The sequence below is a fragment of the Pantherophis guttatus genome, chromosome 1 (assembly GCF_059756535.1).
Source record: "Pantherophis guttatus breed Tessera chromosome 1, ASM5975653v1, whole genome shotgun sequence".
NCBI classification, from domain to species: Eukaryota; Metazoa; Chordata; class Lepidosauria; order Squamata; family Colubridae; genus Pantherophis; species Pantherophis guttatus.
In genome coordinates this window covers 178,343,136-178,362,965 of record NC_142063.1, presented here as the reverse complement: position 1 = coordinate 178,362,965, position 19,830 = coordinate 178,343,136, and the positions used below count along the sequence as shown (strand labels likewise).

The 19,830-nt window shown below is 37.4% G+C and overlaps 1 protein-coding gene across 27 annotated transcripts in view; it reads left to right on the top strand.

Moving 5' to 3' along the window:
• Positions 1-19,830, top strand: part of FN1 (fibronectin 1) — a 236,467-nt gene that overhangs the window by 147,736 nt on the left and 68,901 nt on the right. For 14 of the 27 annotated variants that reach the window (XM_087882197.1, XM_087882193.1, XM_087882186.1 and 11 more), the window contains 7 exons: positions 10,315-10,587; positions 11,621-11,803; positions 14,888-14,977; positions 15,571-15,840; positions 17,063-17,179; positions 18,150-18,314; positions 19,623-19,778. In XM_087882197.1, the coding sequence (XP_087738323.1) occupies positions 10,315-10,587; positions 11,621-11,803; positions 14,888-14,977; positions 15,571-15,840; positions 17,063-17,179; positions 18,150-18,314; positions 19,623-19,778 (1,254 nt within the window). The remainder of the gene's footprint in view (positions 1-10,314; positions 10,588-11,620; positions 11,804-14,887; positions 14,978-15,570; positions 15,841-17,062; positions 17,180-18,149; positions 18,315-19,622; positions 19,779-19,830) is intronic. The other 13 variants (XM_087882202.1, XM_087882200.1, XM_087882203.1 and 10 more) reach the window with 1 other exon arrangement.

The window sequence follows — 19,830 nt, the reverse complement described above, 5'->3', positions numbered from 1 at the left end:
TTTTTTTTTGTTCTCAAAACAAAGCTAATCAGCCAAAAAGTAAAGGAAAAAAAAATTAAAAAATTAAAATCACAGTCCAGAAATCCAGAGGAAAAAAAAAAGGGAACGGGTTTCTCAAACGCTTTTGAAGTCTAGTCTCCACTCCCTTCTCCACAGCTGCCCTATTTATCTTCTAGCCAAAATGTCAAGGTCAGTTATCTATTAGGTTTTCTTCAAAGTAAAAAATATTTTTCTTTTGCTATTTCTTCTGCTGCTAGGTGGTACTGCAGGCTAACTTTCAGTCTCAGCTTAGTATTTTTGGTACTTTCACTTCTCCAGACAAAAGTATCAGTAAGCAAATAGCATTGCAACAAACTATTTAAAAAATGTATATTCTGTTCAGTCATTCAAGGCACTGATATCCAATTATTCTTACAGTCTTACAATCCCCAAATCTTCTTTTCTTCTTCAATTAAAAAAAATGGTAAAAATTTAAAAAGGCTCCCAGACATGCATTCCTTGCCATTCAAATTTCGGATGTGCATGTGAGCACACACCCGCACCCACTCCTCGCTTTCAGCCATTCTTCTCCACCCTATCAGTCATCCAGGTAGATGAAAGAGAAACTTTCTGATCAATAAAATTAAGTTGATCTCACCTTGCTGTCACAGGCTGAACTTTCAGTTTCACTTTTGTTGCAGCCGTCACAGCTTTTCAGCGACTTCTAGGTCGCTTTCCCACGATGTCCGATTTGAAGAGCTTCTTCTGGTTGACCGGTACGTGCTCCTCTTGTTGGTCGTCCCTACAGGACGGCTTAGGCCACAGAGGACCCTCAGACAGTGGGGATATCAATGACTCTTTGGGAGCACCCAAAGAGTCTGTCTTGCCACTGTGACGTTGGCCATGCCTCTCAACGCAAGGTTTATTTTTGTATCTTTCCAGAGACAAAGAGAACTTCCTTACAGTTATTACCTGGGTGTGTGGGTGGGGAAGTGGGGATGGAGAGTGTGGGAGAGGGGGAGAGAGAGAAAAAGAGAGAAAGAGACAGCGAGCGAGAGAAAGAAAGAGAAAAAGATGAGAGAGAGAAAGAGAGGAGAAAAGGAGAGGGAGATAGAGAGAAAGAGATGAGAGAGAGGGAGGGAGAGAGGGAGACAGAGGGAGAAAGAGAGATGAGAGGGAGGGAAGGAGAGAGAAAGAGAGATGAGGGAGGGAGAGGGAGATAGAGAGAGATGGGAGAGGGAGAAAGAGATGAGAGAGTGGAACGGAGGATGGGAGAGGGAGATAGAGATGGGAGAGGGAGAGGGAGAGAGGGGGAAAGGGAAAGAGTTGGGAGAAGAGGGAGAGAGAGAAAGAGAGATGAGAGGGCAATAGAGGGAGAAATAGAGAAAGAAAGAGAGATGGGAGAGGGAGAGAAAGATGGGAGAGAGGGAGGGAGAGAGAGAGAAAGAAGGAGAGAGGGAGAAAGAGAGACATAGAGAGAGAGACACACACAGATACCTGTTTCCCATAGAAAAGAAAACACTGAGAGCCACAAAACCTGGGTAGGGATGGCTGGGGGGTATCATGTTAGTCGGTGGGAGGGAGTGACATCGAGTTGGCCATGCCCACCCAGGTTTTGTGGCTCCCAGTGTTCTCTTTTCTGGGGGAAATGGGCCCAATTGGCTCATTGAGTGCTTAAGGTTGCAGACTCCTGAGATAGAGACTTGGCTATTTGATGATTGTCTAATATTTGAAACATATGTTTAGCCATTCTTGATACGTATTACAAACTGAATGATTGAAATTTGCAAAGTGTAGCATGGAAACATGTATTTAGCTATTAAATCAAGAAAACTTCTACTGAAGAAAATATTTCCTGCTGTCGGAATACTGTCTTAGATCAAAATATTGCCAAATGAGATCAAAAGACCATAAAATACAAAAGGTGATCTAACTGATCCATTTAAAAATTGTCAGCCTTCTTTATTAAAAGAATGAAGCTTATTGTGCTGACAATCTGGCTTCTTGAGAAATTTCTTACTCTTGAGAAATTTGCATGTAGTTGCAGTGATTATTTCTCTGTTATCTTGCTGCGACCACAATATTATTTTAGAGTTGAAAATATAGTCTTATGTTGGCGAACCTATGGAACGTGTGCTGGAAGCGGCACGCAGAACCATCCCACGTGGGATGCTCAGTCTCGCTGGCTCCTCTTCCCTGTTCCTGTGCACACATGTGCACCAGTCAGCTGGGCTTTCGTGTGAACACCAAAACCTGGATGTGTGCAACAACACTTGCACATGACGGCCAGCTGTTTGTCGGGTGTGCCTCCATGCTGGAAACCAGAAGTTTGGGTGCTGGCATGTGCATACATGACGGAACACTGCTCTTCCGGGTTTTGGCGCTCCTGCGCGCATGAAGACCAGCGAAGCCACACAGTCCAGGTGGATGGTTTTGCGTGCCATTTCAGGCACACAGGTCGGTACGCAGTGACGTAAAAGGTTACCCCTGACTGATATACTCTATATTGTTTGCATGTGGGGGCTATATAATTATGGGGTCATCAATATAATGAATATAATATAATTTTGTTTTATTTTTAACCTCAAGATGTCTCCAGGTGCTAGACTTCACAGATGCTTGCTGTTAACACTGCTTGACATTTCTTTTTTTTTTTTTATTGCAAAAGTTTTACAATTACATTTTCACCCCTTTTTCCCCCACCACCACCCACCCCAAACTTCCAAACCTCCCTAACCCTCCCTGACCCTCCCCTCCCCCCAGACTTCCACACAATATACTCATATCCGATACAAAACCCCCCTTAGTATAAAACTTGTATAAAACTTGAACCCCTCCCTCCCCCTTATAATTTCTCTTTTTATCTTCATTACATTAAAAAATTTCTAATACATTATTTTCAAGTAAAAGCTATTTGATACTTCCTAGTTTGATATTTGTTCTGAACATATTCTATCCACTTTTTCCATTCCCATTCATAAGTCTCTTGTGAACAATCTTTTAAGTATGCTGAAATCTTCGCCATCTCTGCAAAACTGGCCATCTTCAAAGTCCATTCCTCAATAGTGGGCAAAGCTTCGTTCTTCCAGTATTTACCTATCAACAATCTTGCTGCTGTTATCATATACAATATCAATTTTGTTTCACCCAATGTAAAACCCTTAACTATACCCAATAAAAACAATTGTGGAGAGAATTGAATTTTTTTCTTCAAAACATTCTGCATGACCCACCAAATTTTTATCCAAAAAGCCTTAACTTTCCTACAGGTCCACCAAACATGATAATATGTAGCATCCAAACATTCACATCTCCAACATTTTGGCTGAACATTAGGGTACATACATGATAACTTTTTGGGGTCTAAGTGCCATCTATAAAACATTTTATAGAAATTTTCCCTCAAATTCTGCGACTGTGTAAATTTAACGTTCTGAACCCAAATTTTTTCCCACGTTTCCAACATCACTGGTTCTTCAAAATTTTGAGCCCACTTAATCATACAATCTTTAACTAGTTCGGTTTCTGAATCCCTTTCTAACAAAACATAAAGCCTTTTAATATGCATTGGACCTTTCTCTTTTATGTGTCTAACCAATTCTTCCTCATGCAACATAATACCAGTTTTTTGGTCCTCTTTCCATCTCAATTGCAATTGATTATATTGTAGCCAGGTTATATTAATCCCTTCAGCCAACAGTGTCTGTAGTGTCTTCAGCTGCCATCTGCCCGCATCTGTAAAAAGAACCTCTTTATATAAACCCCCCCCCCCGAGTGACATTATATTTGTATTCCACAAAGTATGACCAAGATCCAGCCATAGCGGTATTTTATAATCCCATTTGAATCGGTGCTTCTTCCAAACTCTCATCAAAGAGTCTCTAAGTATATGGCTTTTAAATACTTTGTCGACTTTGTTATCATAAAATAAGTAGGCATGCCATCCAAATTCAAGATCAAAACTTTCTACATTCAATATTCCAGTCTTTTTCCTTCCAAACCAATCACTTGTTAGAGTCAAAGCTACTGCATCATAATATAGCTGTAGGTTTGGTAGTTTAAGACCTCCCCTTTCTGGAACATCTTGCATAATTTTCAATTTCACTCTTGGCTTTTTCTCGTTCCAGACAAACTTATTCACTCCAGCTTGCCACACTTTCAATTGTTTATCACTTTTAAGCACCGGAATCATTTGAAACAAAAAAAGAAATCTTGGCAAAATGTTCATCTTAACTGCTGCTATTCTTCCAAGTAGAGACAGTTGCAGTTTTTTCCAAGTCTCCATATCTTTCTGCACCTCTCGCCACAACACCTCATAATTATTTTGAAACAATTTCATATTTGATTCTGCAACCTGGACTCCTAGATATTTTACCCTTGGTACAACCTCAAAACCTGCCCTCCTTTCAAGCTCGTGTTTACGATCTTGTGTCATATTTTTAACTATCATCTTAGTCTTTTTATAATTCAGTCTAAAACCTGAAACTTTACCATAGTCTTGTATAATGTCCTTCATCAGGATTATTGATTCCATTGGCTGTGTTAGGGTAACAACTAGATCGTCTGCAAATGCCTTTATTCTGTAATCCTCTTGCCTTATCGTTATACCTTTCAAGATATTAGAGTCCCGTATTGTATTTAACAAGACTTCTAGTGTTAAATAAATAAAAGTGGGGACAGCGGACATCCCTGTCTTGTTCCTTTTTCAATTTTAAACTCTGTTGTCAAGCTTCCGTTAATAATAATCTGTGCCTTTTGCTCTTGATAAATTGCTGAAATCGCCTGTACAAATTGATCCCCGAAGTTCATCTTTTTTAAAGTCCAATCCACTCTACCAAAGGCCTTCTCTGCGTCCAAGAAAACCAGCACTGCAGGGATCTGTTTGTTCTTCTCAAGATATTCCAATAGATCTATTACTTGCCTTACATTGTCCTTCATGTATCTACCCTCGATAAATCCCGCTTGATCGTCATGAATCACCTTTTGAATTACTGGCATCAACCTGTTGGCTAATACTTTCGCATAAATTTTATAGTCAGAGTTCAAAAGAGATATTGGTCTATAATTCTCCGGTTTTTTAGGACCGGCTTGCTCTTTTGGTATCAAAGATACGTAAGCTGTTGTCCATGATGGGGGTATTTTACCCCCTTGTTGAATATTGCAAAATAGATCTCTAAGTTGTTCCACCATTTCGACTTGCAAAGTTTTATAATAGACTGCAGTCAAGCCATCCGTACCAGGAGCTTTAGCTGTTTTTAATTGTTTAATTGCTACTATTATCTCCTCCTCTGTTATAGGATAATTCATTCTTTCCTTTTGTTGATCAGTAATTTTTATAACTCTTTTATCATCTAGATATTTTTCTATAAGTCCATTCTGCACATCCTCTTTAGCATATAACTTAGTATAATAATCCACAAAAGCTTCTTTAATTAATTTTTGTTGAAAAATTTCTTTCCCTCCAATATCAATACTATCAATAGTCCGTATACTCTGTTTTTTCCTCAATGTATAGGCCAACCATCTGCCCGGTTTATTAGCGTTACAAAATGTATTATGCTTCGCATATTGCAAGTTTGTTGCAACTTGTTCCGCCATAAGCATTTGAAATTGGTCTTTCAGAAGTTTTATAGCACCACATATTCTTTCATCTGTTGGATTTTTAATAAGTAACTGTTCTTTATTCTTTATTTCTGCTTCCAATTCAGATCTTTTCTTTTGTCGAATCAGTCTATGTTTAGAGTTCATATAGATAAGCACCCCTCTCATGTAAGCTTTACTTGCATCCCAGACAATTTCTATTGGGGTGCCTTTATTCAAATTTATTTCAAAAAATTCTTTCAAGTGCTTTTTAAGTTCTATTATATTTTTTTCATATCTGAACAAGTTCTCATTTAATCTCCAAGAGCGTCTCTCAGTCTTGCCTATCTCAATTTCTATCCATACTGGGCTATGGTCAGTCAAAGTTCTTGGAAAAATCTTTGTTCTTTTTGTCTTAACAAGTAAATCATCTGACAACAAAATGAAATCGATCCTAGAGAAGGATCTATGTCTATCTGAAAAAAAAGTATAGTCCAATTCTTTTGGATTGTGTATTCTCCAAATATCTTTTAATTCCAAATCTTCTTTCATATCAAAAAAGGTCTGTGGTAGCCTAATCCTAGACTTCGCCAAACTCTTTTTATCTAATTTGGAGTCAATTACTCCATTCCAGTCTCCCATGATTAAAATAGATCTATAATCCCATTGCAGTATTTTAGTATGTAACATTTTGTAGAAGTGATCCTGTTGTTGATTGGGAGCATAAATTCCAATCAGAAGAATTTGGCCGTTTGTTGTAAATAATTCAATTGCTACAAACCTACCATCTTCATCTGCTTCTATAACTTTAGCCGAAAATTTTTTATTTACATAAATAACCACACCATTCTTTTTTTGCAAAGTTGAAGATATAAAATGCGTTCCTAATTTGGAGTTTATCAAATATTTTTGATCTTGAACTGTAATATGCGTTTCTTGTAGACAAATTATATCATTATTAAATTGTTTCAAATATGCAAATAATTTCTTCCTTTTCTGTGCTGAATTCAACCCATTCACATTCCAAGATAAACACTTAATCGTCATCATTATCTTTCTGGAGCAAAGAGCAGAATAACCGAATGTCTTCCAGAATCTTCGGTCCTGCTCCCCCCATGGCTCCAGTCTCTTGTGTAGTACTCTTAGCTCTCTTTTTATCTTGTCTTTCCTGTTGTTGCTTTTCTTTAAGTTGCTTAGACTTAGCTCGAGTTATACGCTGATCCTTAAATTCAACCATCTGAACCGGATCCAAAATTGGAGAAGATTCCAGCAAAGGCTCATCCAGAAAACCTCCTTCAGCGCCCTGCGTTTCCTCTGATTCCTGCTTAGACTGTTCTTGAAGTTCTTGTTGAAGTTGCTTCTTATCACTCTCCTTAATCTCCAGGACTGTGGATGTACGCGGAGATGGTGTTCTTTCTTTAAAGATAGTAGTGTAAAAATGCTCCGCCTTCTCCACAGTGTTCAAGCGATATCTTTCTCCCTTGTATCTCAAAATTATACCAGTTGGGGCATCCCATCGAAATGGTATCTATTGGTTTTGCAATTCTTTAACAAGAAAGCCAAAGTCCTTTCTGGTTTTCAACATTTTAGGTGGTAACTCTTTATAGACTCCAATTTGTGAGCCCCCCACTTGTACAGAAGTATGAAAGGATTTTTGCAGGATGTCATTCCTTATTGCTCTATCTGTAAAATATATGACCACATCTCTAGGCAGTTGTCTTTGTCTGGCCATCCAAGAATTCACTCTGTAAATTTTATCTATTTTGTAAAAAACCAGATCAGGATTAATTTTTAAAATCACAGCCAAGGCCTCAGAGCAGACCTGTCTCAAATCCTGTCTATCATCTTCTCGGATTCCTCGAAGCCGTATAGCGAATTCCATTGCCCTGAATTGCATCATAACAATTTCGTTCTCGACTTTCTGCATTTTATCATCCACATCAGAAATCTTATAGTCATTATCTTTCATCTTGACATTAACTTCTGATTTAAATTCTTCCACTTTAGAATCAACTTTAATAATAAATTCTGCCAGGCCAGACGCAACTTCTGATATTTTTTTGGTCACCTTATTTTGATTCTGTTTCACCATATCTTTAACTTCATTAATTTCCTGCATAATTTCCTGATGAGACTTTTGAATTTTGTCATCTATTTCCTGTTGGGATTTTTGAAATTTATCATCCAAAATTTTAGAAATAAATTCTTTTAAATCTCCCACATCAAACTCTTTTTTCTGAGTCTGTAGCTGTTGAGCAGGGGGAAGCTGCGTTTCATGTTTATGTGTGGGGGATCCCCCCCCTGTTGCCTTCCCTTCCTGCTTCTTTGAAGCCATCCTGCCACGTAGGCTAGTTTTTCTGAGGAGGGAAGTTCCTTTTCCTTTCCCTCCTCCACAGAAACTTCTAAAAAAGTCCCCCAGATTTAGTCAAATGAAACTGAAATAAAGCAAAGTCAAATTTTAGAAAAAGGAATTTTTTCTTTAAATAGAGCAACTTTGTAGCAGCTTTGTGGCAAAGCAGGATGACTTCACATATCCACTTTCACTAGCTCGTTAACTCAAATGCTGGGCGCCATATTTTTTCAAATCACTTTCACTCACTCGCTTTCTCTTTTGAATTAAAAAGTCAACAAAGCACTAATACTTGCAATTTTCAAGTTTCTGGATTCAAGTTAGTATTTCCGCTGCTTGTTAAGGTTGGTTCCTTTCACTTTAAAAGTTTGCTGCTGCCGGCTTGTTCTGCTGAATGCAGAATCGTCCCACGCCGCCCGGAGTCTCCGCAGGTTGGGAGGGAGCCGCACCTGTTTTCTCCCCAGAAACAATTCCCTGGGGGGGTTACAGGGGCTCAACCTGTGCCCTGCTGTCTCTTCTCCTACAATCCTCAAGATTTCGGAGTTTTCGAGCCGCTCCTCGTTCGCGGGGCGGCTCTACAGGCGGCGGGGCTGGCGGTCTTTAAAAAAACACCGCCGTCGCCGAAGCTTGCAAACCGAAAGTCCACTGCTTGACATTTCTATGCATGCATTGAATTTGTTTGAATTTTGTAATATCCTGGTATTATTCAAAGGGCTTAAATCAAAACCACTCTTTTAAACAAATAACTTTTATAAACATGTTTCTTGTGCTCCTTTTTTTAGATGATGCTCTTAGAGAAAAGTTTTAATTTAGCCAGTTCTTTACAGTATAATTGGTAGGTTTCGATTACAAAATAAAAAGTGTTTGGTATATGTAGATGCAGCACATATAGATCACCACTGATATATTACATCCTTTCCAAATTTTGCTTTAATGATTTCTTAGTATCCAAATTCCCTTTCTTAATACTTTCATTAATGCCAAATAAAACAATTTGGTTTTGCTGCAGCCATCAAATATTCTGTCTCCTTTATGCTTCCCATCTTTCTATTGTCAGGTCATGAAAGGTTTTCAAATACAGTTGGTGAAAGAAACAAGAGTTAGGCTTTCAGAGTTTCATGAGCAGCTCTGTTAGACAGTTCTTAATTCAGTGTGATGTTACTGAATCATAAGAATAGAGCCTACAAAATACCCTCCAGTAGCACTGATGGGGCAGAAGGAGATGTTTGTGCTCAAAGGAGGTACATGTGATAAAAGTCGATCACGGAATTTAGAGAAGAGGCATAAAACCTCTTCCCAGCCCCCTTTAGCCCCTGCTTTCCAAGAGTGTGGTGCCAAAATTCAACAGCAGGCCATGGAATACAATTGTATATTACTGCTCTACAGAACAAGTGGGTTCAAGAGGTTCATCTGTTTTATATATGAAAGAAGTTTTGTCTCCTGCTTCAAGACAGTTGTTTGTCCTAGACCTGCTCATTCCTGTCAGGTTCTTCCCGAAATTTGGAAAAAGCTGGACTTGGAAAAAAACAGGGAGACATGATAAGGAATCAAACATTGCAATAAAGAGTCTCTCCAATCATATTTAAGACAAGAATTGTAAAATGAAGAGCCAGATGAAGAAACAATCCTACAGACCATCAGAGAAAATATCACAACTTAGAGGAGAATATTTTACCTTGTGGTAAAATATCTGAGCCTTTGTTGCATCTGGTAGTTGGCTTCTCTTTTTTATATGGAGAAGAAATCAACTATCATAGATTACTGATAGCTTTTACAAAGCAAACTTGATACTGGCAAGCATATGTGCTGCAGTTGAAGAATAAAATAACAAAATAAGAGAATGAAATATTATTTTTTAAAATTTATATCCTGCCTTTTCTTTAGAAGTTCAAGGTAGAATATACAGTGTTCCTCCTCCAGATTTTTCCTACAATCCTGTGAGGCAGGCTGGGCTAAAATCACCCAGTAAAGATAGATAACATTGGTTCTCCTCGTCCTGGTCCAGATGCAACACCTTCATTCCTTCACCTTGAGAGCACTTCCAACAGTGTGACCAAGTTGGTAATTTTTCTGGGAGATTTCTGAGAAGCCATATGATTGTCCTTTTTTTTTATCTTTGCTTATTTTTTTGCCAGCATTTTTGTAGGATTGAGCTCTAAATCTTATTTCCTTTATGATACATAAAACAGTTTTGAAAATTGGAAGAAGATACCTAGCTAAGTACTAATCATTGTAAATTGTGGCGTTATTACTATAACAATATTATAATATCACCATAGATAGTTTATTCTTTTTTTCATTTTTAGTTGAAGTAACCTGATGATCATTCCTTTTTTTCTCTTGTTCTTTGTCATGTTTTGCGTCTGTTTGTTATTACCTCTATATTTTGCTGTCTAACTCAATAGAGGTGCCCCAGCTTACTGACTTAAACTTTGTTGATGTAAGTGATACAAGCATCGGCCTAAAGTGGACCCCAATAAATACTTCTGCCATTATTGGCTACCGCATCAAAGTAATTGCCACAGGAGAAACTGTCCCCATTTTTGAAGATTTTGTGGATTCATCAGTAGGATACTACATGGTTACAGGCTTGGAGCCAGGCATTGATTATGAAATCAGTGTAATCACACTCATTAATGGCGGAGAGAGTGCCCCTACTACGCTGATTCAACAAACGGGTGATTAGTGAAAAACTACTAAATTAAAGTGCTGTTTCATGATGTCACTAGCTGCTTGGACGACAAGTAGAAATAGCCCCTTTACTGCTATTTTGGGGTAGGGATGATTAGTAGGTAATTTTTTATTTTAGATAGTAAATGAAAATTGGAATCCTATGCATTACTACCCATTTACAATCATCTGCAATTTGGCTTATTTAACTTGCAAATCTGCAATTGAAAATCTCTATTTTCATCAGATCCTATTTTCTTAAGCTCTGATATTTGATGGAAACATGTAACATTCATTTTCATAATTTCCCTATCAGAGAAGGTAAACTATACAATGCAATATTCTTTGCCACATCAGCTTGAGGTGTGCAAAATTTTAGCATATATCCTCACATAGTGTTTATATATTATAGTGGCCCATATGTTGAAATAAATCCTCAAAATGGTGTGGGGAAAAAAACTTCCTCCAACTCATGCTAGTGACAACTATGGCAGTATGGGAAGATTCTCGGTAGTGCATGTACCAAACATGACCTGAGAATTCATTATGCATGGCAGATTAGTGTTTATTTTACTTGAATGGCTACTTTGATGAAGTCATTGTACAGTAGAGTCCTAATAGAGACTTCAGAAAAATTGTTTAGTCTCCTCTCCTGCATGTTTGTCAAATGTTATAAAAGAAGGTATGTACTGTTTCCTTCATTGTGCTGCTGCAAAGTAAACAGAGCCTCTCATTTCATACTCTCACAAATTGTATTATATAGATGCAAAGAATCTCAGTGCCTATCTGAAGAAAAGCAAAATAATAGTAATAATATAAGACATAATTAGAATCTATAAAGGCCGAACTGAGAGGTTAAAGATGCTTTACAACATGCTTTGGTTTAAATGGAATTAAAGATAGATGGTTAGAAGGTTATTTGCATGTGTTTGGCTCAATAGTGGATTTTCTTTGTGCATGACCTTACATTTTTTTTGAATCACTATTGAATCTATCTCTGCTTCTTCTGAAAATATGTAAGTCATTATGCTTTGTATTCAGCTGTTCCTCCACCAACGGATCTCCGTTTCACCAATGTGGGACCTGACACTATAAGAGTAACCTGGACTCCACCAGCATCTGTTGAATTGAGCAGCTTCTTGGTTCGCTTCTCACCCATGAAGAACAAGGAGGATGTTGCAGAACTTTCCATTTCACCTTCGGACAGTGCCGTGGTTTTAACAAGTAAGAAGCTTCTTCAGATTAAAATCACTTGATCTTGTAATGTTGCTCTTTTGGGTTAGCTACCATGCATTTTCTTCCACTTTTTATAATCAACTATAACTTTCTATAAAAATAGTTGAAGTTCCTGAGAGAATTTACAGCACTATGAATTAAAGGAGATAAAATATTGAATTATAAGGTAACAGAGCTATTGTATATCTTTGTACATATATTAATTCCTATAGGGCAGCGGTTCTTAACCTGGGGGTCGCGACCCCTTTTGGGGTCGAACGGCCATTTCACAGGGGTCGCCAAAGCCCTCTCTCGCCCCCCCCCCCACGCCTTCACTCACCCTCACCCTCTGCCTCTGTTGGATCGCCGGTCGCTTACCCCTCCCACTCCCAATCTATTGCTGCCTCCTGAGTCCCAGCTGATGGCTAGAGGGAAACAAACGGTTTAAATTCTTGCCGTGGGGCTTCAAAGGGCCGCCCTGCAGCTGATCAGTGTTAAAAGAAAACAAATGAGAAGACCTGTGCCTGCAAAAATAGAAAAAAACAGCCCCTTTCAACTTCAGCATAGGTTAATTACCATAAGTTGATTTGATCAGCCTCCGGACTCTCAGCTGATTTGTTCTCAGCTGTTTTGCGGAGGGCTCTGTTGCTAGCTGCAAAGAGAGGAGCAGATTTTTCCCCCCTAACTATGCTGAAAAAACGAAACTGAAAATAAAGCAGGGTCTTTGCTGCAACGTGACAAAATGAGGTGCAGAGAGATTTCTTTTTCTTTTTCCTCACCAAAAAAGGTAGGTGCAAAACTGCAAACAATGGGAAATTTAGGGCAAAAGAGGAGGTTCAAGATTTTAAAACACAAAAGAAAAAAAGCTCTATTTAATTAGGGAATTGTAATAATTGAGATACTATTAATTGTATATTGTGTTGAAAGCAGAAATGGTTAAGTTGTGGTTTGGAGGAATATATGGGGGAAATGATTTGGTTTATTATTATTGGTAAATATTATTAATTGATTTGTAAGAAATTGGATTGCATGGAAATAATTGGAATATTCATGTTCATATTGATTGATATACAAAAAAGATAGTTAAATAACTAATTGATTTATATTAAAATGTTGAATTTGTATTAAACAACTGTATTACATAATTACATAATTAACCAATGTGAGGATGGATATAAAAATAGATGACAATGGGAAAGGGTATAATATAGAATAGAAGGGAAAATTGAATTTGATTAAGATTAGAGATGAGGATGAAGGGTAATATTGGTTTTTTTAAAAAATAGATGAGGAATAAATATGGTAAAAAGGAAATATAGAAATTGTAAATTTAATTGAAATGACTAAACACGGGTTAAATTTGGGAACCGGCCAAATACTCTGTTCAAAGAAAATACATTGTATGTTTGTATGTGTGTTTCTAATTATTGCTATTTATTCATATTTGTTCTCTTTTATTCTTTAAAGTTTAACAATTCATTCTTTATCTTAATATCTTCATATTTGTTTGGGGTTGGTTTTCTTCCCTTTCATCTTTTTTATTGTACAGCAATCTTTCTCCTCAAACCTACCACCTCTCTCTTTTCTTTCCTTCTTACTTTCTCTTCCCCCCTTCTTCTCCTTCCTCCTTCCTCTTCCTTTCTCCTTCTCCTCCTCTCTTCCTCCCTCTCTTACCCTCACTCCTACTCTAATTTCCCTTCCCTTCCTTCATCCCTCTCTATTGCTGTATCCTTTTATGCACCGTTGTTAAGAATGCTACAATGGGCATAAATGATGACCAGTCATAAATGCGAAGACCGGTCAAAAGTGCGAGGACCTGTCAGAAATCACTTTTTTCAGCCCTATGGGTAGTCCTTTTGTGCACATGGACTACTCAGAGGGCTGAAAAAGTTATTTTTGACTGGTCCTCGCACTTTTGACTAGTCTTTGAATTTACGACTGTCCTCATATTTTACATTTTTTGCCCTATCTTATCACCATGGTGAAGAGAAGCAGTTGTGAAATGAGTGACATGGTTGTTAAGAATGCTGCACGGGCATAAATGTGAGGATGGTCATAAGTGTGAGGATCAGTCAAAAGTGCGAGGACCTGTCAGAAATGACTTTTTTCAGCCCTCTGAGTAGTCCCTATAACACATAGCCATGGCCACCCGGTCACATGACCAGCTAGCCACACCCACCCAGTCACATGACCTCCAAGCCACGCCCACAAAATAAGCCACGCCCACAGAACCAATAGTAAAAAATTTTAGAACCCACCCCTGGTTGGGGGTCACCACAACATGAGGAACTGTATTAATGGGTCGCGGCATTAAGAAGGTTGAGAACCACTGCTATAGGGTTTATCTAGCCTTCAAATATCTTTTTTTTTTCAAAGTAGAGAAATTGGTTTATCAGGCATCATCTTTCTTCATGATTGCCCATATAATTCAGAAAAATCTGGAAAGCCAGCAGTTAATTATTTTTTGCTTTCCTCTTTTACTTGATATGATGGAATAAGAGTAATTGAAAAGTTTCCACTTAAATTCAGTTTGCTGAGATACTCTTGCCTTTGATAATTAGGTTATGATAGCATTTTTCATTAATAACAGAATTGCTCAGAGGTTATTTAGCTACTGCCTTTTTTAATCTTTTGACCCTGCAATAAAATTATTTTCAAGTCTCAGGGAATCCTTTCATAAAAATGGCAAAGAATACAAAGCCTTCACAATACAATACAATTCACATTTCACCTGCACATTGCACAACCCATGTTTTATGTTTAAAACAATAGAGAAGTGGTAGGCTGGCAGCTGAGTAATGATGTGTTTAAATTTCCATCACTACAGGTGCTAGCAAATTAAAAAAACATTGTTTGAAACTTTTTATAATTTAACTGTTATGTATTTTATGCAGTATTAAATGAATAATGGGAAGAATTATAAATTACATTCAAATTCAGTTGAGTTTAAGGAAATTCTTATAGATAAAGCCTCTTAAGGCAATGGCTGGGTATCATAATCCCAAGGAGCAAAGGTGTATGGAAAAATTTGGAGTTAGGAATGAAAATGATCTTGGCTAATACTCGGATGTCATTGTGGTTGTAATCTTTCAGATCTCCTTCCTGGCACAGCATACTTGATCAAGGTCTACAGTGTATATGAGCAACATGAGAGTAAACCTCTGAGTGGAGAGCAGAAAACAGGTATGTGAAACAACAAATATAAAATAAGTTTCTTTCATTTTTGTGTGGAAATAAAACCATTCATTATATATCTCCCTTTTATGATTGTACCATCATTTTAGCTAGAATAAGCACACATACACACACACACCCCAATATGGTTTCTATTTAGATATTGTAAACATTGTAAAATATGGAACTTAGACCATGATTAGCCAGTTTTCAGCTTGAAAGTAAGCAGTGGCCTTCAAACAATACCAGAATTAGATTTACAGAAAGAAGTCATTTTCCAAAATGAACATGGTTTCAATGCTTCAGCAATCTAGCGTAGATTAAAATAATTTACATTTACAATGGTTCAGGGGTGGGTTCTACTTAACTTTACTACCGGTTTGCAATGGGGCCGTGCGCGCGCATGCGCAGAAGCTTTCTGATGACGTCGGGGTTGGTGGGCAGAGCCTCTCGCTGGTTTTACTACCGGTTCTTGCGAACCGGTCCGAACCAGGGGCAACCCACCACTGCAATGGTTATAGGTTTATGTAGTTTTCTTTTTGCAAAAAGACATTAACCAATTATTGAAGTTTGGGTTTTTATTGTATTTTCTTGTGAAATAGGCCTTGATTCCCCCACTGGACTGGATTTCTCAGAAATAACAGCCCATTCTTTCACTGTCCATTGGATTGCTCCTCGCGCCCCCATCTCTGGCTATAAAATACGCCATCACCTTGAGCAAGGTGGAAGTAGACCCAAAGAAGTCCGTGTTGCACCGTCTCGCAACTCCATCACTCTAACAGATCTGATTCCAGGGTCAGAGTATGTGGTTAGTGTATCTGCCTTCTATGGCAAAGAAGAGAGTTTGTCCTTAATTGGACAACAAAGTACAGGTAAGGCTGAATAAGAAAAATAATTGGAAATTATTAGCATCTTTGCCTGCTGAATCAGATTTCACTTTTGGAAAAAAAATCTCTTTCCAAAAACTGAATTAGCAAATTGAGTCAGAAACCTTACTTTAATGGGTTAAAGTGGTATAAACCTAAATGTTTAACCTAAATGTTTAAAAATGACTTTTTGAAAAATGAAAAGATGCATTGCAGCACCTTAATTTATATAGGGACAGAAACTTGTACAAATTTATTCTGTATTTATTATTACTATATGCAGAGATCCAGCCCTATATCTCTGCTTGCTCTCTTTTCAACATAAAGATGAAAAACGTGGCAGTATCTGCAGCCAATGAGCCAGAGAAACTTGGGACATATTCTACTGACATTAAACACAATAATAATAAGAAGGTGCTTTAAGTGGTTATGCAGAGTGTGAATAAGATAAGGAATTTCTGAAGCTGTTTGTGGAATACCAATTTAAAATATTGAGACTGTGCAGATATTGAAAATTATTCAGATGAAGTGTTTTGGGCCTCATGTGAACATAGGAGTTAATGTTGCAGTGTTTTTTTCAGACTCATTAATCAATAGTAGAGAAGTGCTGCGAGTGAGATGAGAGAATGAAAGTTCAGAGGTGCTGCCAGCTCCCAGTCAGACTCTATGGGCATGTGTGCAACCTTGAATTGCACTTGGAAAAGGGGCTGGGGCTTGTGTTTTGATGCTGAAGCATACCTTGTCAGACACTTGGGTGCTGCATGTATTGTATGTGACACCTGGATCATTTCAAAAATAAATTTAAAGCATGCATTCTCTAATAATCTCTGCAGTAAGACTTTAGTGGTCATTATGTGGTACAGTTTTGTGCAGAACAAAGCAACTGTATTATTTTGGAGGGTGGGGATAAATTGGGCCCTAAAGGCACTAAACAAGCAATGATGTATTTTGAAGTTGGCAGAGTTGAAAATTCAGCCCATGTGGGTTTCCTCAACTAGGTATGCAAAGGCTACCCATACTTATTTCCATCTTAATTGCTTTACACAGAGGAGGAATCCTGTATCTGAAAATTACCCCCTTTTTACTGAATTTTGGCTGCATGATTTGGGGAACTTTAGTCTGCAAAAATGGATCTAGTATATATCTAGTATATATCTATATATATAGTATAACAATTAAAAGATTAATGAGATAAATATTAAAGATTGCTTTTAAAAAATATCCCTAGTTTCTGATGTTCCAAGAGATCTACACGTGACTGCTACTGGCCCCACTAGTCTAGTTATTTCCTGGGATGCACCTGCTGTTACAGTTCGATACTACAGGATCACATATGGAGAAACAGGTGAGCACTGTTGGATGCTGATATTTGTAAGAAAAGATTAGCCTTCAACTGAAAAAAAAAATGGGATGGTAACAGCAATACATAAAAATCAATGATACCTGGCAAGGGAATATGAGTTAGAAAGGGTGTTTTTTCCTGCAAGAATATTCTTTCTGCTTTTTAAAAAAATATCAGTAGCAAATAGCAGATCTGAATCCAACGAGATTTGAAATTATGACTAAGACAATCTTAGTATAATTGTAATGTATAGATTTAATGTACATTACAATTAATGTAATACAAATACAGAAGCATTTAATGGATGACTTCACATATTATATTTTAAACTGTAGATGTCAGGTGCAAGCAACCAAGAATCATTCATGAACAGGCCCAAATAGATATTTAATTGTTGATCACCTATATTACTAGAATCTCACCAGACTGTCTGCCCTCTCTTGGGAAATGGCAGATGGAGACCAAAAGGTTTAATTTAAGACAGTTCTTCTCTTGAACCAATTCCAAGCTGGAATGTCTCTTTACTTCCCATAGAAGGGCTCCCTCTCCTTAGGCCAGAAATGGCTCTTCAGTGCTAGAAAATAGCAGCAATTATTTAGGATATCTGCTGGGTATAGTCCATGGATAAAGTATTTCAGTAACTAAGAAAGCAGACTATTAGCTTAAAGATGCTTTTAGAGCTGAATTCTTGGAGTTTTGCATCTTTGATTCAAGTTATTTTACAAGAGCCAAGAACTAGGTTAAATTATCCATTCTGGTTTTTCAGATATTTTATAGTTTAGTTAGAAGATGCCACTAAAGCATTATTTGCTGTGGCTGGGTCATAACAGTATATACAGTTTTCCTTTTTTGGGAAGTTAATGGAAAGTGAGAGCCACTTTGGTGTAATGGTTAGAAGGGGAAAAATTGGAAAGCAGTTCATGAGGAGGAGGAGGAGGAATAATCTCTAACTGTTTTGCACTATTACCCTCAGGTGGCACTGGGCCTGTTCAAGAGTTCACTGTTCCTGGTCATGTCTCCACTGCTACAGTTTCTGGTCTTAAGCCTGGAATAGATTATACCATTACTGTGTATGCTGTCACTGGGCGAGGGGACAGTCCTGCCAGTAGCAAACCTGTCAGCATAAATTACCAAATAGGTAAACCTGTTTTCTCTTTGGATTAAAGAGATAAATAGTCTATTGCCTTCATTTAATCTGTTATATACTCAGAATGTTTTCTATTTGTTCTGATCATTTGTCACTTATTGAAAATATTTGTATCTTGCTTTTATAGTGTACTGAAATGTTTTGCAAAAGTAAATGAAGACATGTTTTTCTGGGTCTTTGATCAGATGAGAATGGTTAACAGTTACTTTAATTTTTCAAAGTTTCACTATCATTTGAAAGGATACAAAGAAATTGAAATAGGCACCTAAGAGAGATACGTAGAAAAGTAGAAAATGCAACAAGAATGATAAGGGTTCCTAATGGTAAACTTTAGTAGAACCAGTTGCCAAGAAAGGTAATGAGTAAGGTAACACTATAAACAAAATTTAAAAAAAATATATTGAGGAAACTTGTAAATCAGAGCATCAGTATTCCCTTGTTGATGTTTTTCTAGTATCTGGAATTAGGATCAACAAGATCTAATACATATTCCATTTATCTCCTGGAGCTGCATAGAGAGAGACTTCCATAAGATGGAATAGGTAAAAGGAAACTAACACAATTGGATTTAGAATAATTGCTACCACATTATCCTATGTTGAATGAGTGAAATGTTAGGTGTAACTGAAATAACAAGTACTAGGTATAATGTAATATTGCTTGTAGTTAATATATATTTTTTGCACATCAAATTAAAATGGCATGAAATATACGGAAATGAACTGTAAAAAATGTACAAAAGGCATTAACTAAAACACAAAAGAAAAATTAGTATGTTAATTTTAATATTTATAAATAATGGTTGATAATAACAATACATCTTAAGATGGCATCTCAACCTTTGCACAGCTGCCATGAGGGATTTGAAAAAGAACTTTATTAAATAACATTTGTTCTCTATATTAGCTTTCTGCATAACCTCTCATAGTGGGGCATCCTGAGTATTTTAAATTGGTAGGAAGATTCAGTTGATATAACCAGGAATTAATACAGAGTAACATGGTGCTATGTATTCCTTTGGTTGTCAGTTTTATTGAATAATTGCAGTAATAGTTTTGACTTCTAGTTCTCTGTTTTGAAATTGCAGTCTTGCATAATTTTTAATGAGCTTAATTTTGTGCTTCACTGATTCTTGTTATATTAATATGTTTTTTGTGCTTCGCCAAGAGGCATCCTGACCAAAGGTGGTGGTGGTGGTAGTGGTGGTGGTGGTAACAACAACAACATGATGTTAGGATTTAAGAACATTGGAACCTGAAGGACAAAATCTAACATCGAAAATTACATTTTCATGTGCAGAGGTTGATACACCATCGCAGCTACAAGTTACCGATGTTCAAGACAACAGCCTTACTGTGCAGTGGCAGCCTTCTTCTTCCCCAGTGACTGGTTATAGAGTGACAGCTACCCCCAAGGATGGCCATAGCCCCACAAAAACTAGAGTTCTTTCTGCAGGTAAGCACAAAGAAATCACAGGAAGCAGGATGCAATCTGATTATTTCAATGA